The sequence below is a fragment of the Anomaloglossus baeobatrachus genome, chromosome 8 (genome assembly GCF_048569485.1).
Source record: "Anomaloglossus baeobatrachus isolate aAnoBae1 chromosome 8, aAnoBae1.hap1, whole genome shotgun sequence".
Classification (NCBI taxonomy): Eukaryota; Metazoa; Chordata; class Amphibia; order Anura; family Aromobatidae; genus Anomaloglossus; species Anomaloglossus baeobatrachus.
In genome coordinates this window covers 246055363-246081950 of record NC_134360.1, presented here as the reverse complement: position 1 = coordinate 246081950, position 26588 = coordinate 246055363, and the positions used below count along the sequence as shown (strand labels likewise).

General features: G+C 48.6%; 1 protein-coding gene across 1 annotated transcript in view; it reads right to left on the bottom strand.

Annotated features, from left to right (window-relative positions):
- Positions 1-13853, bottom strand: part of LOC142248980 (E3 ubiquitin-protein ligase HECTD3-like) — a 40348-nt gene extending 26495 nt beyond the window's left edge. Inside the window, 7 exon segments of the mRNA XM_075320507.1 lie at positions 3987-4100; positions 4578-4693; positions 6851-6986; positions 8613-8705; positions 9185-9345; positions 11237-11610; positions 13771-13853. Coding sequence (XP_075176622.1) covers positions 3987-4100; positions 4578-4693; positions 6851-6986; positions 8613-8705; positions 9185-9345; positions 11237-11557 — 941 coding nt within the window. The 5' untranslated portion in view covers positions 11558-11610; positions 13771-13853.
- Between the last annotated feature and the right edge of the window lie 12735 nt (positions 13854-26588).

The following is a 26588-nucleotide window of genomic DNA, read 5'->3' as shown; positions in this document are numbered from 1 at the left end:
TTTGACCGAATACAGCCAAATTGAGAGACCACTCCCCTGGAGAGAGCTCCTGATGCTTAGGAAGTCTGCAGTCCAATTTTCCACCTCTGGGATATGTACTGCGGAGATAGCGGGTTCCTGAACCTTGGCCCAGACAAGAATCTGTGATACCTTTGACATTATTGCCCTGCTGCGTGTCCCCCTGATGGTTTATGTAAGCCACGGCTGTGGCGTTGTGGGACTGGACTCTTACTGGGTGACCTGCTAACAGAGGTTGCAGACGCCACAGGGAAAGTAAGATTGCCCGAAACTCCAGAATGTTGATGGGCAGGCGAGACTCAGTGGGAGACCAGAGGCCCTGCACGGTACGGTGAAGAAAACTGCCCCCCAACCATGGATGCTCGCATCCGTCTAAATCACCTGCCATTGAAGAGGAAGGAATAATGTTCCGAGATGGAGAGAGGATGAGCAAGTTCACCAGCCAAGGCACTGTTTCATTCTAGGAGACAAGAGGAAAGGGTGATCCAGAGAGGATGGACATCTGTCCCATTCAGAAATAAGGGCCATATTAGATGATAGGCGAGAAACAGATGGGTTCACAACCGAGGACTCCGTACAATCCTTCAGAAGCTCCATAACAAAAGGGTAGTAGAGATCAAGTTGCTTTCTGCCTTGGAAGTGCTTCTCTGGGTGCTCCCTTTGCTTGGAGAGAATAGACCTTAACTCCTCGTGATTGAAGAAACACCGGGGGGGGCTTCACTTTCCTACAGGAGACTGCACGATCCGGGAATGGAGGGTCATTATTCTCCACATTGAGTGTTTGATTGACAGCCGTAATAAGGCTGTCAACCATATTTTGCATGCCAGAGGACTGATCCGGATCGAAATCAAGATCAGAGTCCGCTGAAGAATCCTGCTCACCCAAGGAGTGGGAGGAGGAACAGGAGGGCGAGGATAGCCACGAGGCAGCAGCGGCCACGAGAGACCCAGAGGTCGAGCGAGAGGACCACCATTCCCTCATCCTTTTATGCGGCCTGGATTACGACCTTCCGAAGGGAGACACGTGACCAGGGTCAAAAAGAGCTCTCTGGGATGCAGAGGGCAGGTGCTGGAGAGCCTGAACAAGGGACTGTGACACATTAGACAGGACATCCACGGACTGCGACAAAGCGGTAGCCCACTCCGGAGGAGAGTGTACACTTTGGACCTGGGCGGAGCATTGAACTTGGGCGGCAGGGTGCTCCTGAGGGGCAGAACAGTCGGAATCCTGACCTAAGGGGAGTTTTTTTTTATTGCAATAAGAACAAACAAAATGACAATCATTAGTGGCCAGGCCAGGGTGAGATTTTTTGGAGTTAGACATAAATCCGGGGCTAGACATGGCTGGGGAGGGGGAAGCCTTGTAAGAGGCTCTAAACCAGAGCTTACAAAGGCCAGGAGGCGCAATTTACCAGTGCACAGTCCAGGAGCAGGTGGTGAGGGTCCAGGCAGGCTGAGATGAACTAATCTGGGCTGTGAGGGACCAAGGCAGAGCTGTGAGGATCCAAACCGAGCTGTGAGAGTTCCAGGTAGAGAGGATCTAAGCCAGGCTGGGAGGATTCCAGACCGGCAGACAGGATCCTATACAGGCTGCGACGGTTCTAGGGAGGCTGAAGAGGCGCCAGATAGGCTGTAGGGGTCCGCGGTGCTGAGGGAGCATGCCGAAGGAACGGAGAGATCCTCGGCGTGGGTAATATAGCAACCGGAAGGGGAGGAATCACTGGGGTCAGACATGCACACAGAGCGTGTCGACGCCAGAAGATAAGGAGCGAGGGGTGGGACCAAAGGTCGAAAAGGAGGCGTGGTCGAGGAAACCCTGGGAAGGAAGGCCGGCCAGTACTTGAGAGAGGGAGAGTGGCTAAGATAGGGCCTGAAGCCGAGAGATAACCTAAGTAACAAGCCAAGAAGGAGCCCTCGTTGCTGGGAAAGGACAGGCGCGCAGCGTAGCAGGTTACTTCAAATCAGCGGAGCTCCCACGCCGCGCAGTCAGGACCCGACAGCCAGGTGCAGTAGACCTGGATGACGACCTTCCTCCCGATGCTGAAGGGCAAGCAGCGCAGAAGGCGGTTATGGCATCTGTCACGCCCCCGGTGTCCCGTCACCGCTCCTTACCCACTGATCCGGTCCGGTGTCCCGGCGCCGCTCCATACCCACTGATCCAGTCCCTGTGCTCACCAACCGTGGCCGCGGCTCCCGCTCCTGCTCCCCTGCGTCCCCCATGCTTCTTGCTCGGCGGTCCCCCCGGCTTGCTGCGTCTCTGGACTCTGCCTCCAGCTCCTCTGCGTCCTGTCCCCGGCCTCCTATGCTTGCCTCTGGCTCCCGGGCTTCGCGCATGAGCATTAGGGCGCAGGTACGCTCATTCACCTTTTCTTAAAGGACCAGCATCCCTGGAACAGGTGATGGCTGATTGCAGGTGCAGGTTATAAAGGACTTCCTGTTACATACGGGCGGTGCTTGTTCAACAAGTTCTCACAGCTTAGTATCTTGTGATAGTGTTCAAGCCCTCTGTGTTCTGTTCCCGGATTAACTCTGTCTCTGTCTTCAGAACCTGACGCCCGGTGTGTGCCACAGCTGGTCCGGCTCCCTGAAGATTCCCCGGTGTCCGTTTGCAGTGGACCTCTCCATCGTCCCTCTGCTTCACTTCGCCACCGGCTCCGGATTACATTTGAAGTCTCCAGCCTGCACTAGTCACTGGACCCGGACTCCGCCTGCTGTCTTCACCCGGCTCCGGCATCCGTTCCGATTCCCTCATGTCCGAAGTCATCACGGGACTGGCCTCAATATTCCCTCTGGACTTTCCAAAGATGCTCCTGGTATCCCGCCTGTGTTTCGGCCACTGTGCATCTAGGCCCTCTGGGGTGGTCGCCAGACAGTCCCTGTATAGGGGTTCGCTCCTGGTGGCCTCCCTGGGGGAGTCCGGTGCACGGCCCAGTGGGTCCACTCCTGGACTGAGCGTAACAGCATCTGAGGCACCAACTGGTGGACCGCCTTCCTCCTGGCAATGATTTGCAGGCAAGCGGGCTGGGGGGGGAGCAGGCACATATCCACATCTCAGGCCCTGGACACAAGAGTGTTACATTGAAGATCGGCATTGCAGACTGGAGGGGGACCAAGTGGATCAGATCATCCTGTTCCCTCCATCTGATGGGTGGGAAATCAGGGTGAAGAGATACACCCTGTTGCCCGACGAGAAGACCTTGAAAAACAAAAGGGCAGAGATTACAAAAAAAAAAACAGAAAAAGAGGGTGGAAAGCAGGTCTGACCGCAAACCCACGTCCGCCTTCACAGACAGTAAGCAAAAACCTAAGTGGGCTTGCTGTTAGCTGGTGGATATACTCCGATTGAGGGGAGCTAACTTTTTTATTTGCCTAGTATCAGCCTCCTAGATCCAGCAGCAAATAACCATGGTCTTGTGTCCCCCAATGAGGCGAGAGAGAAATCAGCCACTTCTTCTGGAACCTTCATACGTTGCCTTTGCAGTCGGGTCATGCTATCTGATGAAGTCTCTACGCATGAGTAATGGTGCATAACGACACCCATGGAAATGGCGTCTCGAGCACCGGACACTCACAGCTTAGTTATGAAGTCAGAATAAATACCTTCCAAACGTGGGAATACCGCTTTAAATGAGATTTTCCAGGTTTTATTTTTCAATGAAAAACAGGATACAATCTTTGCAAATCAGAAAAGGTCTGTGGAGCCTCTGTTAGGAGTCTCGACACAGAAAATAGCCAGATATCCCTCCAGGAAGGAACTAGCCAATGAGTGGCTCTTTTTAAGGAGACCACCATAACCAGCATGTTAAGTGGTCCTTTTAGTCAATATCCAACTCTTTGACGAATTTAAAGGATACAATCTTTGAATTACAAACATCCAACATAAATCAGAATCTGATGTAAAAAGCCAATATTAAATAACGACCCCTGAGCCCCCCTGTAATACCTCCTGCCGCACCCCTCATACTCACTCCTCTATGCTGACATCATTGAGTTGCTGCAGGTTGTCCCTCGTGCCCCCATAGATCAGAACTCGCTTGGGCATGAAGCACCTATCATTGAAGTCGACGGTCAGCAGAATCTTCCTGTATAATGAGAGGGAAATGTTACAATGTGTAACGAGAAACACATAATGAGCCACAAGTAACACAGGCTGCACTGCTGACTATGAGTCTCGTAGTTCTCCATTCTGATGGTATAAATATAAAAAAATTGTTTAAAAGAACTGAAGTCCTCAGTGGTTGATACCTTTTAATGGCTAACTGAAAAGATGGTAATAATTGCAAGCTTTCGAGACTACTCAGGTCTCTTCATCAGGCATGGTATAACACAAAATCTGAAGAGTCACATATTTATACACAACAGGACTTAGAATAGTGCAATACACAACAGGACTTAGAATAGTGCAGTTAACAAACAATTTTTTTATCTCTACTGGCTAACACGGTACAAAGATATATTTTACTGGTATAAATATATTTTGCCACCGCATCTACGTGGTAAAAGTCATCGCTTCCCATCGTTGTAGGCCACCTCCTGTAGTATATACTCCACACTCTTACTTGATGATGGTGCCTTCTTTCATGTGCAGACGGATCCAGGGAATATCAGCAGACCCATCGCTTTCCCAATACGTGTCATGTTGTCCATCAGTCAAGGCGGACAGATCGATCTCCTCCTACAATGGCAGATTTCATGCATGTGACCATTGAATAAGTTGCAGTAAATATCAGCCCTGCAGTCATTGGGAAAGCTGGGTGACAACCATATGGCTGCAATGGCAGCTTCCCTAAAGGCCGTTGCACAGCGCTGTTTTGCTACACGTGCCTATCTCATGGACGGCGATGACCTTGCATGGTCTGCTTTATTGCAGGAGCTGCAGCATTGGGGAAAAGCCAGGGGTTCATGCTGCCTTCACAGAAGAAACGTGGGAAGGTTTATCCAGCATCAGAAGAAGGCGCCACTTTTTGTGCGCCTCCGTCCTGCACCGTCATTTATGCAGCTGAGATATACAGTTAGGTCCAGAAATATTTGGACAGTGACACAAGTTTTGTTATATTAGCTGTTTACAAAAACATGTTCAGAAATACAATTATATATATAATATGGGCTGAAAGTGCACACTCCCAGCTGCAATATGAGAGTTTTCACATCCAAATCGGAGAAAGGGTTTAGGAATCATAGCTCTGTAATGCATAGCCTCCTCTTTTTAAAGGGACCAAAAGTAATTGGACAAGGGACTCTAAGGGCTGCAATTAACTCTGAAGGCGTCTCCCTCGTTAACCTGTAATCAATGAAGTAGTTAAAAGGTCTGGGGTTGATTACAGGTGTGTGGTTTTGCATTTGGAAGCTGTTGCTGTGACCAGACAACATGCGATCTAAGGAACTCTCAATTGAGGTGAAGCAGAACATCCTGAGGCTGAAAAAAAAGAAAAAATCCATCAGAGAGATAGCAGACATGCTTGGAGTAGCAAAATCAACAGTCGGGTACATTCTGAGAAAAAAGGAATTGACTGGTGAGCTTGGGAACTCAAAAAGGCCTGGGTGTCCACAGATGAAAACAGTGGTGGATGATCGCCGCATACTTTCTTTGGTAAAGAAGAACCCGTTCACAACATCAACTGAAGTCCAGAACACTCTCAGTGAAGTAGGTGTATCTGTCTCTAAGTCAACAGTAAATAGAAGACTCCATGAAAGTAAATACAAAGGGTTCACATCTAGATGCAAACCATTCATCAATTCCAAAAATAGACAGGCCAGAGTTAAATTTGCTGAAAAACACCTCATGAAGCCAGCTCAGTTCTGGAAAAGTATTCTATGGACAGATGAGACCAAGATCAACCTGTACCAGAATGATGGGAACAAAAAAAGTTTGGAGAAGAAAGGGAACGGCACATGATCCAAGGCACACCACATCCTCTGTAAAACATGGTGGAGGCAACGTGATGGCATGGGCATGCATGGCTTTCAATGGCACTGGGTCACTTGTGTTTATTGATGACATAACAGCAGACAAGAGTAGCCGGATGAATTCTGAAGTGTACCGGGATATACTTTCAGCCCAGATTCAGCCAAATGCCACAAAGTTGATCGGACGGCGCTTCATAGTACAGATGGACAATGACCCCAAGCATACAGCCAAAGCTACCCAGGAGTTCATGAGTGCAAAAAAGTGGAACATTCTGCAATGGCCAAGTCAATCACCAGATCTTAACCCAATTGAGCATGCATTTCACTTGCTCAAATCCAGACTTAAGACGGAAAGACCCACAAACAAGCAAGACCTGAAGGCTGCGGCTGTAAAGGCCTGGCAAAGCATTAAGAAGGAGGAAACCCAGCGTTTGGTGATGTCCATGGGTTCCAGACTTAAGGCAGTGATTGCCTCCAAAGGATTCGCAACAAAATATTGAAAATAAAAATATTTTGTTTGGGTTTGGTTTATTTGTCCAATTACTTTTGACCTCCTAAAATGTGGAGTGTTTGTAAAGAAATGTGTACAATTCCTACAATTTCTATCAGATATTTTTGTTCAAACCTTCAAATTAAACGTTACAATCTGCACTTGAATTCTGTTGTAGAGGTTTCATTTCAAATCCAATGTGGTGGCATGCAGAGCCCAACTCGCCAAAATTGTGTCACTGTCCAAAGATTTCTGGACCTAACTGTATTTTCACCTCATCTGCCCTATTGCGGCTGCTCTGCAGTTGGCAGACCGTCCTGCCATTTGGCTGTTGACGCAGGGCGAGGTAATAAAACACGACAAAAATGAAAGGTCTATGATATGGCCAGAGGCTGTGTGCGCACTGCGAGGCCGTGTCACGCCGCGGTGCCGTACCGTCGCTGACGACACGTTGATGCTCTCCACGAACTGCTTCATGTTACTCAAATTCTCGTCCTCTTTCTCGAAAAGTTCATATAAAAAGTGAACCAGATCCTCGTCGCACTCGTACGTCCAGGACGGAGGAATAAACCTGCAGATGAGGAAAAGAGGCGAGAGGTGACGAATATCATAAACATATAGACTGGAGATCAAAATTAGAGAACAATGTATGATCACTTGCTTTTTTTTTTAGAAATTATGTAATAAACATTGATCAACATTTGGAGGTTTTGTGTAAGGGGTGCACCATGCCTCTAGAACAGGGTAAGGGGTGCACCATGCCTCTAGAACAGGGTAAGGGGTGCACCGTGCCTCTAGAACAGGGTTTTACAAAAGATGCAAACTTTATCAACATAAAACCTTTATTTTGCCCAAAACGTGATGTTGATAATTAGAGAACAGCAATGACTGTAGCACTGAGAGAGATGATCAGTAAATGTTCTGCAGGTAACAACAGTCCCCAATCAGTAGTACGTGCACCGGCCGTCGCTGTGAATGACTTCAGCACATCTGCGGCCACAGGACATCACTAGTCTCTCACACTGCTCTGGTGTGATTTTAGCCCACTCTTCTTCCAGTCTCTTCCACAGTTCTTTGATTGTTGTGAGTTTCTTAGCCATAACTTTGTCACCAAGGATTTTCCAGAGGTTTTCTATTGGGTTTAGATCAGGACTCTGGGCTGTGGCCATTTCAATGTTTCCAGGAGCCGCTTTCTCTGTTTTGCTGTGTGACAGGAGGCATTGTCCTCCATGACAAATGCTGTCTGACTGAGTGATTAATGCACGTAAGGAACCACATGTTTCTGAAGAAGGTTCTGATCTACACTTGTATCACTCTGCCATGTAGCTGTATGAGAGGTCCAACTCCTGCTGCAGAAAACATTCCCCAAACCATGACCCTTCCTCCACCGCCTGTCACTGAATTCTTAACACACTTTGGGTTCAGTCTTTCCTCAGTTTGTGGACAAACATTATGATTCCCATCAGACCCAAATAAATTAAACTTTCTTTCATTAGTAAAATGACCTGTGGACACTTCTCCTCTGTCCACACAACATGCTCCTCACCAAACGTGAGTCTAGCCTTGTGATTCTTTCTGCTAATGAGAGGTTTGGTCACTGCAGAGTGGGCTTCAGTCCAAATGCTCTTAAACGTCATGACACTGTATGACGAGACAGATCCTTACCCTGTTCAGTATAGAACTGACGAGCAATTCAAGCTGCAGTGGTGAAACGATTACCCATGGAGATTCTCTACATTATCCTGTCCTCTCTTGCATTTGTCTTTTAAGGGCAACCAGCCATCTTAGAAGACTTGAAATAGTTTGTGACGTTGTAAAGATGCAATATTTTCAAAATCACAGACTTGGAACTACCGACTTCTCTTGCTATTGCTGATAGGGTCACATCTTTGGCCTTCATCTGGACAACCTGCTGCCGGAGGGTTTCAGTCACTTTAGAACGGCACATCATTTTTGCAAAGTCAGTGGAAACTGGAAAGTTAGGCTGCCAGGTAAATAGTGTTTGGCAGATAATAAAGGAAATAAGCACTAGGTGCCAGATTAACACCAATAACTTGCAGGGATCTTAAAGTGTTCTCTAATTTTCATCAGTGTTCGATTTCATTTATCTCATTTACATTTTATTAGGTGCTTTTCAATAAATTAAGTATTACCAGTGTAGACCTTTCAGTCCGGCACTGGTATAATGGGCTCTCACCGTAATTTCGCCACGGCCTCCAGGTCCGGTGCGGTGATCTGGGGTTTCCTGCTGAGACGCATGGAGTAAGTGGCGTCAACGACGTCTTCCCATCTGTAAACATGGAAAAAAAGACCAAAAGGTAACAGTGAAACTGCAGGTAGATATGGATCATACATGACATATATACAGCTGGTTAGCAATGTGTTTTATATACAGTTCTGTGCAAAAGTTTTAGGCAGGTGTGGAAAAAGTGCTGCCGAGTAAGAAGCTTTCACATAAAGAATAATAATGCACTATTGTTATGAATTAAAAAGCAAAGTGAACGAACAAAGGAGAAAATCTGAATCCCATCAATATTTGATGACCGGCCTTTGCCTTAATCGTCTTCCTCCGCACATTCTTCATTTACACAATTTTTACAGAAACTCATTCCAAACATCTTGGCCAGCTAACCACTGATCTGTGGATTTAGCACTTGTATTTTTAGAAGCTTTCTCGCTTTGCAGCATTTGTTCCACATCTGCCTAGAACTTTTGCACAGTTCTGTATATACAGCTCTCCATTGTGTCACATGTATTCTTATAACTCACCTGCTTATGGGCTTGGAATCCACCCCAAATAACTGCTGCTGACTGTAGGTTTTCTTGGCCATCTCGACAGGAATCAGCCTGTCACCGCCCTCACCCGGCTTGTAGAGAAGGACCCAGCCCTCCACCAGGTCACAGCGATCTCTATACTCCTCCATCTGCTCCTACAGAAATGAGACCGGAGTAAGAAGCCGCATCACTCCACTTATTGGGGCGCTCAGTGCTCGTCCAAATGGTGCAGTTACAAGTGTTATATAAGCTTCATTTTAACTGATTCAGAATGACATACTCCAGTCACCTCCAGAGCTGCGTGCACAATTCTGAAGGCTACTTCTGCAGTTACTGTGATTAGACGCTGAACCAGCAGGGGGCAGCAGTGATATAAGACATCCGTGGCGCCCCTGAGGCTTCAGTCGCCACAGGGTATTGCATCTCATTTAAGTTTCAATGCTTATCCCGGGTAAGAAGAGGTCAATCACTGGTGTTTTTCACTTACACAACATCCAGCCAGTGATTCAGACAGTTGCACGCTACGATTTATCTGACGATATGTCGTCGGGGTCACGGTTTTCGTGACGCATCGTTAGCGACGTTGTTGCGTGTGACACCTACGAGCGACTCCGAACAATCGCAAATAGGGTGAAAATCGTTGATCGTTGACACGTCGTTCAGTATCAAAATATTGTTCATCGTTTGCAACGCAGCAGACATATTGCTACGTTTGAAACCCTGCCAACGACGAACAACATCCACATGACCGCCTTGGTCAAACAATATATCGCTGAACGATGTAGCATCGTTTGTGAGATGTGTACATGTGACCGCTATAAAACAACCTATGAGCGATCTCGGCAAATTGTAACAATGATCTGGGCGTGTCACATCGCTAACGAGATCGTTAGCGATATCGTTGTGTGTAAAGCAGCCTTTACACAACTCAGGAAGCCAGACAGCAAGGGAAATTCCCGGTTGCTGGGACAACCACTGGTGAGTCATCAGAAAGGTGGGGGCTGCACTGAGGAAGTAGGAACACACAAACAGTTTCAATTTAGAATAGTCTCAGACTCTGAACAACACGGTCACAGGAGAGAGTGCTTCAGAGCTTCTCCTGCTAGAACCGGGCTGACTGGAAAAGGGCGAGAGGCAACCGGTGGAGCTATTGAGACAGAGGAGAACATGGTAGCTGGAGGTCGAGCCTAACCGTTCCCACAGTGCCAGCGCAGACAGGGTGCAGAGCCCTAGGGTGGGACATATTCCACGTAGGACCACCAGAATCTGCAGGGGATGGGGATTCCAAATCCCATCACCCACCACCCATTTTCCCGGAGCACAGTGGCACATGGGGTCCGGGGTCAAGATTACGGTCGGGCCCCATGGCGGATCCGCGCCACCTACATACGGGATGGGACACTTTACAAGAACACCGGAGTCCCCAAGTTGCTTCAAGCCACGGGGATCCACAAGTAAGCGCAGAGGAGGAAGGTCTTACACTCCACATACACCGGTGATTGCCTCTGATTTACCCGGGAGTGGCTGGAGCCCATCGCGGTGGAGAGCGGCACCACCGGGCCATCTTACGAACTGTGAGTAAAGGGAACTTTTCACCGCAGCCCCGTTGTCGTCTTTGTCATTGCCGTCACCGTCGCCCTGCGCTTTGGCGCCACCAGCCGTCCCCACCACCCTCATTTCCACCTGTGGGGAGCGATACCATCTCAGCTGCTATTACCATCCGCCCGGGAGGACAGCGACAGCAGCGGCGGCTAATCCCTGGTGGCGTCACAACAACAACCGCCATCATCACCTCCTATCCCCACATTTATTGTGGCCACCTTGGGGCACGAAGCCAGGCAGGGCCACCCGTGACATCCCTGGAACACATCAGCCGGCCTGGAGATGGGTATGGTTAACCCCCTACCCCCTGGGTGCTACACATCCAGCAACTCTGGATGTGACCGGAGGATAAGGAACAGTGTAACACAATCTGCACCAGGATTAGGCGGATAACGTGTCCTTTGAGGGTCACACAATTTCTGGGGGTAGCTGTGAATTACCCACCTTGCCGAGCTTCACCCAGAGGCCATTAGTGTTGCCGTATTCCTCTCCCGTGGCTCGGATGCAGCTTCCTCTATGGACTTCAACCGTGGCCCGTGACAGCGTCTTAAGGTTCTGCTTGGAGAACTCCGGGGCCTCCCACACTGTGAGCAGCGAGCGGGCGGAGGACGCGGTGCGGGGGTCCTTACAGATCTTGTACAGCACTTCTCCAGGAACGTAGCACAGGACCTCGGGGAGGGGCACAGCGCGGCGGAAGCAGTCGATGCACTCCAGTACACAGCGGATGTGGCCCAGGAGCCGGCGCGGATCGTTGGCGTCCCCCATAGCTGCAGTGCTCACAGAAAATTGAGCGAAGGGACCCCGAAAACTTCACTGCACTGGAGACAATGACAAAACATATAATATATGACTACAAAGTATCAAGAGGAGAGTTACATGGAGGGAGGGGGCGGGGGGAACACCCCAATTACATCACATTATATTACTATACTGTAGATGTAAATGGGCCCTTTGTAGTCCTGCAGCTCATTATAATACACAATTTTACCTGCTTTGGAGGAGGATGTGGCCCCTTTACCTCTGGGGCCCCTGTGTGGCCGCACCAATGATATGGCCGCCGCTGTATTACATGGCCAATCCTAAAATGACAGCAGCAGAGACCTGCACGCTGCGCTGTCCCCGAGCCAACAGTGAGTACAAGGTCCATGTGATCACACCCTGCTCCCGGCTGTGATGGTGACAGTGACACTTCCTCATGTTCTGTCACCAGTGACCAGCGCTGACGCTACAGGAGACTCATATAGAGCTGTATACTGATCTATATAAGGAACGAGGCAGCCGCCCAACAACAGCCCCCGAAATATGGCGCAGAGGGGGCAGCAAGTATATGACCGAATAATATATACAGGATACATACGTGTACATGGATCCTATAGGTGCACCACCATATGTCTATAAGGGACATCATTGAGCACTACACAGATCTATAGGGGATGCTGCGGTTCGTTGAAAAGATATATGGGGATGTCACCAAGCACTGTACAACTCTATAGGGGATGTCACTGAGAACTGTACTGATCTATAGGGTATGTCACTAAGAATTGTACTGCTCTATAGGGGATGTCACAGAGCACTACACAGATCTATAGGGGATATCACTCAGCACTGTACAGATTTATAGTGGATGTCATTGAGCACTGTACTGATCTATAAGAGACATCACTGACCAGCACCACAGATCAATAGGGAATGTCACTGGGCACTGCACAGATCTATAGGGGATGCCACTGTGCATTCTACATATCTATAGGGGATGGCATGTCACTGTTCATTTTACAGATCTATAGGGGGATGTCACTGTGTACTTTACTGATCTGTAGATGTCACTGGGCACTGTATAGATTTATAGGGGATGCCACTGTGCATTCTACATATATATAGGGGATATCACGGTTCACTGTAGAAATCTATAGGGGATGGCATGTTTTACAGATCTATAGGGGGTGTCACTGTGTACTTTACTGATCTGTAGATGTCACTGGGCACTGTATAGATCTATAAGGGATGTCACAGCACTGTACTGGTCAATATGGGGATGTCACTCTACTGCACGGATCTATAGGGGATGTCACTCAGCACTGTACAGATCTATAGGGGATGCCACTCTACTGCACAGAGCTATAGGGGATGTCACTCAGCACCATACAGATCTATAGGGGATGACACTCAGTACTGTACAACTATATAGGGGATGTCACTGAGCACTGCATAGAGCTATAGGAGATGTCATTCAGCCTTGTACAGATGTTAAGGGGATGTCACTCAGCCGTGGACAGATCTATAGGAGAGGTCACTTGGCACTATACAGAGCTATGTGGCTCAGCACCATACAGATCTGGATGTCACGTATCATGATCCCCTGAGAAAAAGCCGCTGCTACACAGCAAAACATGAAACATGCGTTGGGGCTCCCCCCCATCCTGGTGCTGTGGCTTTACGCCTCGACTTCAATTCTCCCAGGTATATATTAGCGTTTATTACACTGCATATACTGAGGCTGTCTTTGGGTGTATTTGTCTACTTTGGGCCTGTGTCCATTACTAAGGGCTTGGGACATGGGACTTATTTAACCCCATTGTTTGTGATTTATACCTTTGATTTAGTAGCTATGTCTGTATCCCTCTCTGCATATAGTGACACATTGCCTTCTGGATATGCAGCTGTATTGCTATGATTCAGCACCTTTGCTGGGGAGGGGACTCATCATTCCTGGCAGTCTCTTGTGGTCACATCTGCACCTGTCTGTTCTTCTCATCTATTTATATTGGACATTTTGTTTAATAAAGAGTTATATATAGTTTACATTATTTGTTCATCTTTCCGGGGCCCTTCCTCTTTTTTCTCCCTTTTGCAGATCACACAGGTGCAGACAGCGCAGTGCGGGGCTCTACGTGTCACGTGTGTGGGGAGCGCAGTATAGACTGCACGGGGCCATGTACACACATTGCAGGGTCCCGGCCGCACCGCGCACAGCTCACCTCCAGATCAGCGCGCATCCCAGGAAGACACAGCCGGAACTACCGCTACCGTATATCACCGAGGAGACGCGCACTCAGTGCAGCCACACACACAGAGCAGCGTGCTGCTGGAGAATGCAGGCACACAAGCGGCATCACACATGACAGCATTAGATACAGGCAGCAGATAGGATTAGATAGGATTAGATACTAAGCATAGAAGCGGTATGACACGTGAGAGGATTAGATACTTGTAGAGTGTAAGCCCCCGGGGCAGGGTCCTCTCCCCTCTTCACATATTCTCAAAGTCAGGAGGAAAGCGGGATTAAATACCGCGCCAAAACCACAGGAGTCCGGAACACATAAGTAAAGGTCTACGCGTTTCAGGGACATATCCGTCCCCTTCATCAGGACAATATACAGGGAATAATACAGCAAATGAGGGGCCGCAGGCTGCTATATATATATGTCTAAAATAGCCATGTCTACACTTATTACGTCATCCTCGTGACTCATAGGCACGTGAGGTAATCAATAAAGTTGTAAGAATTGACAAAAGAAAAAAATGGAGAGAAAAAAATGGAAGAAGAACAAAGAGGGGAAGAAGCAAAAAAACGGGGAAAAAAAGGGAGAGATTCGGAAGAAGCGCAAAACTAGCTGCGCTTCATTGTGCTGTTATTTAAATGGTGAATTGTACGGGTGGAGAAATGGAAACAATGGAAAAAATGTTAGGGTTGTTTAATGGAAACTGGGAACTCTTCACATGTTCAGCACCAGGGAATGAATGATGCTGTAAAACCTCTATATAAAGCAGATAACCGGGCGGCACAGTGGCTCAGTGGTTAGCACTTCAGTCTTGTGGTGGCTCAGTGGTTATCACTGCAGTCCTGTGGTAGCTCAGTGGTTAGCACTCACTACAGTCTTGTGGTGGCTCAGTGGTTAGCACTGCAGTCTTGTGGTGGCTCAGTGGTTAGCACTGCAGTCTTGTGGTGGCTCAGTGGTTAGCACTGCAGTCTTGTGGTGGCTCAGTGGTTAGCACTGCAGTCTTGCAGCGCTGGGGTCCCGGGTTCAAATCCCACCAAGGACAACATCTGCAAGGAGTTTGTATGTTCTCCCCGTGTTTGCGTGGGTTTCCTCCGGGTTCTCCGGTTTCCTCCGACATACAGATAGGGACTCTAGATTGTGAGCCCCAATGGGGACAGTGATGCAGTCACTGATGAGGCAGTGATGTAAAGCGCTGTGGAATTAATAGCGCTATATAAATGAATACAATTATTATTATTAGATAATCTGTGTGTGGCGCCGCTGAATGTAAACCCCAGCTTTCACCTGATGTGAGTGACATTTTGCTAACACCAGACTAACAATACTGGAACATTACAACTCGGAATCTTCCCATTCACGAGATTTAACCCCCGAATTTAGTCTCTAGAGAAATAAAGGAGACAATGGGTGTCTGTGTGCTGAATGCAAAATCAGTTTTTGTCCAAAGGGTGTTCAAGAATTAATACAACGGCGCCCAAAGAGTCGCTCTTACAGGGGCAGCAGCCATATAGCCGCTAAGGTGGGGCAACCTGATAAGTCACTCAAAAGTCTGTAACTATAGCAACGGCTGTCAACAACCAGGACAGAAGTAACTAGGGTCTCATTGATGAGAATTGCCTCACAGTAAGATCGGTCTGGTTGCCTATAGCAACAAGAGTTCAGCTTTCACCATTGAAGCTGCTGGGGTAAAGTGAAAGCTGAGCTGTGATTGGTCGCTATGGACAACTAGACCAATCTGACTGTGAGGCGGTTCTCCTGAGTATATAGTATCACACTGCTTGGCTACCTAGGGTATCAGACACCCAATAATGTGGGGGAGGAGGATACAAGTGGTATCCGGCAGGAAGAATCTATGATGGAGGTAACTTGTAGCTTTGGGGAGATCTGATCACCACGGCGGCCGCTCCATCCATTCTCTGTGGGATTACTGGAGCGCTGTGCTCGATTTCTCCGGACGTCCCATAGAGGATGAATATGGTGGAGGAGCAGCCGCACACGATCGCTGCATTGTAATGGGGAGACGAGTGCCTATTCTGACCATCTGTGCAGATCCCGGCGATCAGACCTCGACCGATCTAGGAGTTATCTCCGATCCTGTGAATACTCCTCTAAATTCACTTTATTCCATTCATTAGAGAAATTTACACCCGTTTTTCTGGCCGCGGTCTCTGGGGTCACCCTCTGCGGGATCCACCCGGCTGAGCGTCCTCTGATATCTGTAATCTGAGGCCGGGTCTTTATCTTCTGGTAACAAACATGGAGGACGGGGTAATCTCTGACCACAGAGACACCGGGGAGTCCTACATATTTTGTGTTCTACATTATAACCTAGAGGAGAGGCGACAGTGGAAGCTTCTCTGCCATTCTGGGACTTGTAGTTCTATTGCAGCTGGAAATAGGATGAGAGCAATAGACACAGGGAAATGACTATAACATTTAAAGATAAATCAAGGCTTTGTCCCGACTTCCTCCGTAGCTCGTCCTTCTGGGGGGTCGGGGTTGCATCTCTCTGCACGGGCATAAATTAAATAATTCTTCTCTTCAATTGCTCCAGGAATCAAACTCTCGACCTTCGTTATCGCAGGCAGCAGCTCTAGCTACAATCCACAGCACACATTGTGGAAGACAGGAACATTTTGTATACTTGAGCTGTATTGCAGGCAGTGAATCCAGAAGCAGATTATACAGGTACATAGGGATACAGTGGGGGAAAAAAGTATTTAGTCAGCCCCCAATTGTGCATGTTCTCCCCCTTATAAAGATGAGGTCGGTCTGTAATTGACATCATAGGTGACCACCACTATGAGAGACAAAATGAGAAAACAAATCCAGAAAATGACCGCATCTGATTTGGAAGATTTTTTTTGCAAATTATGGTGGAAAATAAGTATTTGGTCAATAACAAAAGTTCATCTCAATATTTTGTTCTATATCCTCTGTTGGCAATAACAGAGGTGAAATGTTTTCTGTAAGTCTTCTAAAGGCTGGCACACACTGTTGGTGGTATGTTGGCCCATTCCTCATGCAGATCTCCTCTGCAGCAGTGACGTTTTGGGCCTGTCGCTGGACAACATGGACTTTCAACCCCCTCCAAAGGTTTTCTATGAAGTTCAGGTCTGGAGACTGGCTAGGCCACTCCAGCACCTTCATATGCTTCTTACGAAGCCACTCCTTCGTTGCCCTGGCAGTGTGCTTGGGATCATTATCATGATGAAAGACCCAGCCACGTTTCATCTTCAATGCCCTTGCTGATCCAAGGAGATTTGCACTCAAATTAACGTGATAAATGGCCCCATTTATTCTTTCATGTACATGGATCAATCATCCTGGTACCTTTCCAGAGAAGCAGCTCCAAAGCATGATGATGCCACCCCCATGCTTCACAGTAGCTATGGTGTTCTTTGGATGCAACTCAGCATTCTGTCTCCTCCAAACATGATGAGTTGTGTTTCTACCAAACAGTTCTACTTTGGTTTCATCAGATCATATGGCATTCTCCCAATACTCTTCTGGATAATCCAAATACTCTCTAGCAAACTTCAGAGACAGGTCCGGACATGTACTGGCTTAAGCAGGGGAACACGTCTGGCACTGCAGGACCTGACTTCCTGGCACCGTAGTGGGTTACTGATGGTAGCCTTTGTTACAGTGGTCCCAGCTCTTTGCAGGTCATTCACTAGGTCCCCCCGTGTGGTTTTGGGATTTTTGCTCACCGTTCTTGTGATCATTTTGATGAGATCTTGTGTGGAGCCCCAGATTGAGGGAGATTATCAGTGGTCTTGTATGTCTTCCATTTTCTTATTATTGCTACCACAGTTGATTTCATCACACCAAGCTGCTTGCCTATTGCAGATTCAGTCCTCCCAGCCTGCTACAGGGCTACAATTTTGTTTCTGGTGTCCTTTGACGGCTGTTTGGTCTTCACCATAGTGGAGTTTGGAGTGTGACTGTTTGAGGTTGTGGACAGGTGTCTTTTATACTGATAACAAGTTCACACAGGAGCCATTACTACAGGTAATGAGTGGACGACAGAGGAGCCTCTTAAAGAAGAGGTTACAGGTCTGTAAGAGCCAGAAATCTTGCATGATTTTAGGTGACTAATTACTTATTTTCCACCATAATTTGCAAAAAAAAAAATCTTGCCAAATCAGATGCGGTGATTTTCTGGATTTTTCTCATTCTGTCTCTCATAGTTGTGGTCACCCATGAAGTCAATTACAGGCAAATCTCATCATGTTGGAGAACTTGCACAATTGGTGTCTGACTAATGACTTTTTTCCCCACTGTACATCTGTACATAGCAATGTATTTCTATGTCCCTATATTCTAGAGTCGAAGAAAATAATCAGATTTCTTTGTGCCTATAAAACTACTAAAAAATAATAAAATACAACTGCAAAAATGTGAATTTCTCTTTATGTGGGAGTGTCTTTGGGACTCCACAACCTTTATAATTGTAGGAAACCGATAAAGCCATCAGTGACAGGATCCAGTTATATCCCTACGAGAATTTTGTATAATTGGTCTACACTGCAGGCTCTGACTTCACAGGAAGATTATACTGGTACATAGAGATACATTGTAAATTCAGATGTTTGTCCCCAAAAAAGAAGGGAATTTTGTTTACTTACCGTAAATTCCTTTTCTTCTAGCTCCAATTGGGAGACCCAGACAATTGGGTGTATAGCTACTGCCTCCGGAGGCCACACAAAGTATTACACTTAAAAGTGTAAGGCCCCTCCCCTTCTGGCTATACACCCCCCCGTGGGATCACGGGCTCCTCAGTTTTAGTACAAAAGCAAGAAGGAGGAAAGCCAATAACTGTTTTAAATACAAATTCAACCCGAGAAACAGCCTCGGAGAACTGAACTGTTCAACATGAACAACATGTGCACCCGAAAAAAACAAACTTCCTAAGAAAACAGGGCGGGTGCTGGGTCTCCCAATTGGAGCTAGAAGAAAAGGAATTTACGGTAAGTAAACAAAATTCCCTTCTTCTTTGTCGCTCCTAATTGGGAGACCCAGACAATTGGGACGTCCAAAAGCAGTCCCTGGGTGGGTAAAAGAATACCTCGTGATAGGGCCGTCAAACAGCCCTTTCCTACAGGTGAGCCACCGCCGCCTGAAGGACTTGTCTACCTAGGCCGGCATCCGCCGAAGCGTAGGTATGCACCTGATAATGCTTGGTAAAAGTGTGCAGACTCGACCAGGTAGCCGCCTGGCACACCTGCTGAGCCGTAGCCTGGTGCCGTAATGCCCAGGACGCACCCACGGCTCTGGTAGAATGGGCCTTCAGCCCTGATGGAATCGGAAGCCCAGCCGAACGGTAGGTGTGAAGAATTGGTTCCTTGATCCACCGCGCAAGGGTGGATTTGGAAGCTTGCGACCCTTTACGCTGACCAGCGACAAGGACAAAGAGTGCATCCGAGCGGCGCAGAGACGCCGTGCGGGAAATGTAGATCCTGAGTGCTCTCACCAGATCCAATAAATGCAAACCCTTTTCAAATTGGTGAACTGGATGCGGACACAAAGACGGTAAAGTGATATCTTGATTGAGATGAAAGGAAGATACCACCTTGGGAAGAAATTCTGGAATTGGACGCAGAACTACCTTGTCCTGGTGAAACACCAGGAATGGAGATCTGCATGATAACGCCGCCAGCTCGGACACTCTCCGAAGAGACGTGACCGCCACTAGAAAGGCCACTTTCTGTGAAAGACGAGAAAGGGAAACCTCCTTCATAGGCTCGAAAGGCGGCTTCTGGAGAGCAATTAGAACCTTGTTCAGGTCCCAGAGCTCCAACGGCCGCTTGTAAGGGGGGACGATATGACAAACCCCTTGCAGGAACGTGCGTACCTGAGGAAGTCGCGCCAGGCGTTTCTGAAAAAATACGGATAGCGCGGAGACTTGACCTTTAAGGGAGCCAAGCGACAAACCTTTTTCCAACCCAGACTGCAGGAAGGAAAGAAAAGTAGGCAATGCAAAAGGCCAGGGAGAAACTCCCTGAGCAGAGCACCAAGATAGGAATATCCTCCACGTCCTGTGGTAGATCTTGGCGGAGGATGGCTTCCTAGCCTGTCTCATGGTGGCAACCACTTCATGAGATAAACCTGAGGCCGCTAGGATCCAGGACTCAATGGCCACACAGTCAGGTTCAGGGCCGCAGAATTCAGATGGAAAAACGGCCCTTGAGACAGCAAGTCTGGACGGTCTGGTAGTGCCCACGGATGGCCTACCGTGAGGTGCCACAGATCCGGGTACCACGACCTCCTTGGCCAGTCTGGAGCGACGAGAATGGCGCGGCGGCAGTCGGACCTGATTTTGCGGAGCACTCTGGGCAACAATGCCAGAGGTGGGAACACATACGGTAGCCGGAACTGCGACCAATCTTGAACTAAGGCGTCTGCCGCCAGAGCTCGGTGATCATGAGACCGTGCCATGAAAACCGGGACTTTGTTGTTGTGCCGTGACGCCATCAGGTCGACGTCCGGCATCCCCCAGCGGCGACAGATCTCCTGAAACACGTCCGGGTGAAGGGACCATTCCCCTGCGTCCATGCCCTGGCGACTGAGAAAGTCTGCTTCCCAGTTTTCTACGCCTGGGATGTGGACTGCGGATATGGTGGATGCCGTGTCTTCCACCCACGTCAGAATCCGCCGGACTTCCTGGAAGGCTTGCCGACTGCGTGTTCCCCCTTGGTGGTTGATATATGCCACCGCTGTGGAGTTGTCCGACTGAATTCGGATCTGCTTGCCTTCCAGCCACTGTTGGAAGGCTTGTAGGGCAAGATAGACTGCTCTGATTTCCAGAACATTGATCTGAAGGGTGGACTCTTTCCGAGTCCACGTACCTTGAGCCCTGTGGTGGAGAAACACTGCTCCCCACCCTGATAGACTCGCATCTGTCGTGACCACCGCCCAGGATGGGGGTAGGAACGACTTTCCTTTTGACAATGAGGTGGGAAGAAGCCACCACCGGAGAGATTCCTTGGCTGCCTGAGAGAGGGAGACCTCCCTGTCAAGGGACGTCGACTTCCCGTCCCATTGGCGGAGAATGTCCCATTGTAATGGACGCAGATGAAACTGCGCAAAAGGAACTGCTTCCATTGCTGCTACCATCTTCCCTAGGAAGTGCATGAGGCGCCTCAAGGGGTGCGACTGGCCCTGCAGGAGAGATTGCACCCCTGTCTGTAGCGAGCACTGTTTGTCCAGTGGAAGTTTCACTATCGCTGAGAGAGTATGAAACTCCATGCCAAGATATATTAGTGATTGGGTCGGGGTTAGATTTGACTTTGAAAAGTTGATGATCCACCCGAAACTCTGGAGAGTCTTCAGTGCCACGTTCAGGCTGTGTTGGCATGCCTCTTGAGAGGGTGCCTTGATAAGTAGATCGTCTAAATACGGGATCACAGAGTGACCTTGCGAGTGCAGGACTGCTACTACTGCTGCCATGACCTTGGTGAAGACCCGAGGGGCTGTCGCCAGCCCGAAAGGTAGAGCTACGAACTGCAGGTGTTCGCTTCCTATAACGAAGCGTAGAAAACGCTGATGCTCTGGTGCAATCGGCACGTGGAGATAAGCATCCTTGATGTCTATTGATGCTAGGAAATCTCCTTGAGACATTGAGGCGATAACGGAGCGGAGAGATTCCATCCGGAACCTCCTGGTTTTTACGTGTTTGTTGAGCAGCTTTAGATCCAGGACGGGACGGAACGACCCGTCTTTCTTTGGCACCACAAACAAATTGGAGTAAAAACCGTGGCCTTGTTCCTGAAGAGGAACGGAAGTCACCACTCCTTCCGCCTTTAGAGCGGACACCGCTTGCAGCAGAGCATCGGCTCGGTCGGGCGGTGGAGAAGTTCTGAAGAAACGAGTTGGAGGACGAGAGCTGAACTCTATCCTGTACCCGTGAGACAGAATGTCTCTCACCCAACGGTGTTTGACCTGTGACAGCCAAATGTCGCCAAAGCGGGAGAGCCTGCCACCGACCGAGGATGCGGAGAGAGGAGACTGAAAGTCATGAGGAAGCCGTCTTGGTAACGGTTCTTCCGGCTGGCTTTTTTGGGCGTGATTGAGTCCGCCAAGAATCTGAGCTCCTCTGATCCTTTTGAGTCCTTTTGGACGAGTAGAATTGGGACCTGCCTGAGCCTCGAAAGGACCGAAAACCAGACTGTCCCCTCCTCTGTTGGGGTTTGTTTTGTCTGGGTTGCGGTAAGGCTGAATCCTTACCCTTGGAGTGTTTAATGATTTCATCCAAACGCTCACCAAACAATCGGTCACGAGAAAAAGGCAAACTGGTTAAGCACTTCTTGGAAGAAGAATCTGCCTTCCATTCTCTCAACCACAGGGCTCTGCGTAAAACCACGGAGTTGGCTGACGCCACCGCCGTACGGCTCGTAGAGTCTAGGACAGCATTAATCGCGTAAGACGCGAATGCAGACATTTGAGAGGTCAATGGTGCCACCTGCGGAGCAGATGTACGTGTGACCGTGTCGACCTGTGTAAGGCCAGCTGAAATAGCTTGGAGTGCCCATACGGCTGCGAATGCTGGCGCCAACGACGCTCCAATAGCTTCATAGATGGATTTTAACCAGAGCTCCATCTGTCTGTCAGTGGCATCTTTAAGTGCCGCTCCATCTTCCACTGCAACTAGAGATCTGGCTGCAAGCCTGGAGATTGGAGGGTCCACCTTGGGACACTGTGTCCAGCCCTTGACCACGTCAGGGGGAAAAGGATAGCGCGTATCTTTAAGCCGTTTGGAGAAACGCTTATCTGGATAAGCGTGGTGTTTCTGGATTGCGTCTCTAAAGTCAGAGTGGTCCAGAAAAGTGCTTAATTTACGCTTGGGATACCTGAAATGGAATTTCTCCTGCTGTGAAGCTGCCTCCTCCGCAGGAGGAGCTTGTGGAGAAATATCTAACATTTTATTGATGGACGCTATAAGATCATTCACTATGGCGTCACCATCCGGGGTATCTAGATTGAGAGCGGCCCCAGTATCAGAATCCTGATCAGTTACATCCGCCTCATCACACAGAGAGTCGTCCCGCTGGGACCCTGACCAGTGTGATGAAGTTGAGGGTCGCTCATAGCGAGCCCGCTTAGGTTGTCTGGGACTGTCGTCCGAGTCAGAGCCGTCACCCTGGGGTGCATGTGACACCCCCGGAGCTAGGAAGTGTTCCAGCTGAGGGGGACCAGGGGGCAATGTACCAACAGTGCCCATGGTCTGAGTTACTGGTCTAGACTGCAATGTTTCAAGAATTTTAGACATAGTCATAGACAATCTGTCAGCAAAAGCTGCAAACTCCGTCCCTGTCACCTGGACAGCATTCACAGGTGGTTCTCCCTGGGTCACCTCTAGCAGAGGCCCCGGCTGAGCAATTGCCACAGGGGCCGAGCACTGCACACAATGGGGGTCAGTGGAACCTGCCGGTAGAGCAGCCCCACATGCGGTACAGGCAGCACATAAAGTCCGTGCCTTGGCACTTTTGCTTTTTGCGGACGACATGCTGTTGTCTCCTTGAGAAATCTAAGGAGGGTATATAGCAGAAAATCACCAGCGACCGTACAGTGTAAAGTATTGCCAGCACAAATACAAAGTACACTATGGCACAAGTGGGGGAGAGCCCTTGAGGGCTGCTTACCGCCCGCTGAAAAGCGGGTGCGAGGTCGTAGAATCCCTTGTCTGGGTCTCCCAGCCTCCCCTCTGCAGCTCAGCGTGCAGGCAGGAATGGCTGCCGGCGTCCTGTGAAGAGGGGCGGACCGTGGGCGTCACAAACAAAAGTGCGGGAAACTGCGTCCCACTGTGCCTAGTGTGAGGGCTGGAGTATGTAAAACAGACTCCAGCTCTTAGCGCTGCTGGTCTGTACAGCGTCCCGCCCTCCTCCTGACTGGCAGGTCTGGGGGCGGGAACGATACGAACTAGGCCGCAAAAGCCGGGGACTGTAGTAATCTAGCGCGGCCGTCATATATGCACGGCCAGCGCGGAAGTCCCCGGCGCACCACAAATCCCAGCCGCGACGCAGTAAACACTGACCCCAGCGGCCGGATCGGCCGATCATACTAAGTCTCCTCACTCAGCAGAGCTGTAGTGAGTAACGGCACAAGCGCAGCAGCGCTGTTTACCCCGGCGCACTAACACACCCAGCAATGCTGCAGTGTGCGTGCGGTAAGCACGGGGACACGGAGTACCTTAATGAAGCAGGGTCCTGTCCCTGAGGAAACTCCGCTCCGTATCCAGCAGATCCTCCAGGGGCTGTGGATGGAGCACGGTCTCAGTGCCCGGAGACCGGTCAAGTCCCACTTCACCCAGAGCCCTAATGGGGATGGGGAAGGAATCAGCATGTGGGCTCCAGCCTCCGTACCCGCAATGGGTACCTCAACCTTAACAAACACCGCCGACCGCAAGTGGGGTGAGAAGGGAGCATGCTGGGGGCCCCCGTATGGGCCCTCTTTTCTTCCATCCGACATAGTCAGCAGCTGCTGCTGACTAAACAGTGGAGCTATGCGTGCATGTCTGACCTCCTTCGCACAAAGCATAAAACTGAGGAGCCCGTGATCCCACGGGGGGGTGTATAGCCAGAAGGGGAGGGGCCTTACACTTTTAAGTGTAATACTTTGTGTGGCCTCCGGAGGCAGTAGCTATACACCCAATTGTCTGGGTCTCCCAATTAGGAGCGACAAAGAAAAAAAAAAAAAAAGAAGAGTAGCTCAGTGCCATCTTCTATTTTGCGTCTTGAGCTGGCGTTTTTATTACCATTTTGGTGCAGATGCTGCATTTTGATCGCCTGTTATTGTATTTTGAAAAAATGTTGCTTGACCAAAAAACATAATTTTAGCATTTGAATTTTTTGTAATCGCTACGCAGTATACTAATCAGATTGATTCTATGTTTTGATAGATCGGTATTTCTGAACTCTGTGATACCAAATGTGTATATATTTCATTTTTTTAAAACTGTTTTATTTTCAATGGGGTGAAAGGGGGTGATTTGAATGTTTAAGGTTTTTTTTATTTTTTTAAAACTTTATCACTGCACAATCCGATTGATCCAGTAATGCCCAGGTTGGGTACAAATTGCTCCAGGCGTCTCCTATATGGTCTCGTGTACTGTGGCGCCCTCTCCTGGTGACATGCTGCAATGACGTCTGTTTCACTACATGATGTCCGCACAGCAGGGAGAGATGGAGCAGAGTTTTATGACTTGTAATTAAAGTAGCAAAAACTGGATCAATTCTGAATGCAATAGCAACAACATCTATAAATATATAAGGATTATTAGGAAACACTGAAATCTAACAGACATGCACAAGCTTAGACGTGTCAGTCCAACTTCGAGCACCATTGTGTGCAATATAATACAGGCCTAGATACACGTCTAATAGATGCTGCATTATACTCCAGAGCTGCACTCCCTATTCTGCTGGTGCAGTCACTGTGTACACACATTACATTAGTTATCCTGTACTGATCCTGAGTTACATCCTGTATTATACTCCAGAGCTGCAATCACTATTCTGCTGGTGCAGTCACTGTGTACATACATTACATTAGTTATCCTGTACTGATCCTGAGTTACATCCTGTATTATAATCCAGAGCTGCACTCACTATTCTGCTGGTGCAGTCACTGTGTACATACATTACATTACTTATCCTGTACTGATCCTGAGTTACCTCCTGTATTATACTGCAGAGCTGCACTCACTATTCTGCTGGTGGAGTAACTGTGTAAATACATTACATTACTTATCCTGTACTGATCCGGAGTTACATCCTGTATTATACTCCAGAGCTGCACTCACTATTCTGCTGGTGCAGTCACTGTGTAAATACATTACATTACTGACCCTGTACTGATCCTAAGTTACATCCTGTATTATACTCCAGAGCTGCACTCACTATTCTGTTGGTGGAGTAAGGCTATGTGCGCACGTGTGCGTATTACATGCAGTTACGCTGCGATCTGCAGCGTAGCGTAACTGCATGCGTCCTGCGTCCCCTGCACAGTCTATGGAGATTGTGCAGGAGCAGTGCGCACGTGGCATATTAGAACGCAGCGATTCGGCTGCTGCCCGAATCGCTGCGTTCTAAGAAGTGACATGTCACTTCTTCCGTGCGGTTTGCATGCTGTCTATAGGGAGAGGCAGCATGCAGAGCGCACGTTCTCTGCCGGCACCATGCGCTTCAGATCGGAGCTTTTCAGCTGCGCTCTGAAGCGCACCTTTTAGGTGTGGTGCAGAGCGCACACGTGCGCACATAGCCTCACTGTGTAAATACATTACATTACTTATCCTGTACTGATCCTGAGTTACACCCTGTATTATACTCCAGAGCTGCACTCACTATTCTGCTGATGCAGTCATTGTGTACATACATTACATTACTTATCCTGTACTGATCCTGAGTTACACCCTGTATGTAATCCCAGAGCTGCACTCACTATTCTGCTGGTGCAGTCACTGTGTAAATACATTACTTATCCTGTACTGATCCTGAGTTACCTCCTGTATTATACTCCAGAGCTGTACTCACTATTCTGCTGGTGCAGTCACTATGTACATACATTACATTACTTAACTTAAGTTTCTCCTGCTTCCTATTTTGTACAACGTGTTCCCAGACCTTGTTTTAACTGGATTTCAATAAAAGTTTTTTTATATATTTTTTATAATCAGTGCTGAGCCCACTTTTTTCCTTTCATCCACAACTTTCTTGTCCGTTGTTAAATAACTGATTCTGTGGATCCATTTTTTTAACATTGGAGTCTATAGAGAACAGATCCGTTAATGGATT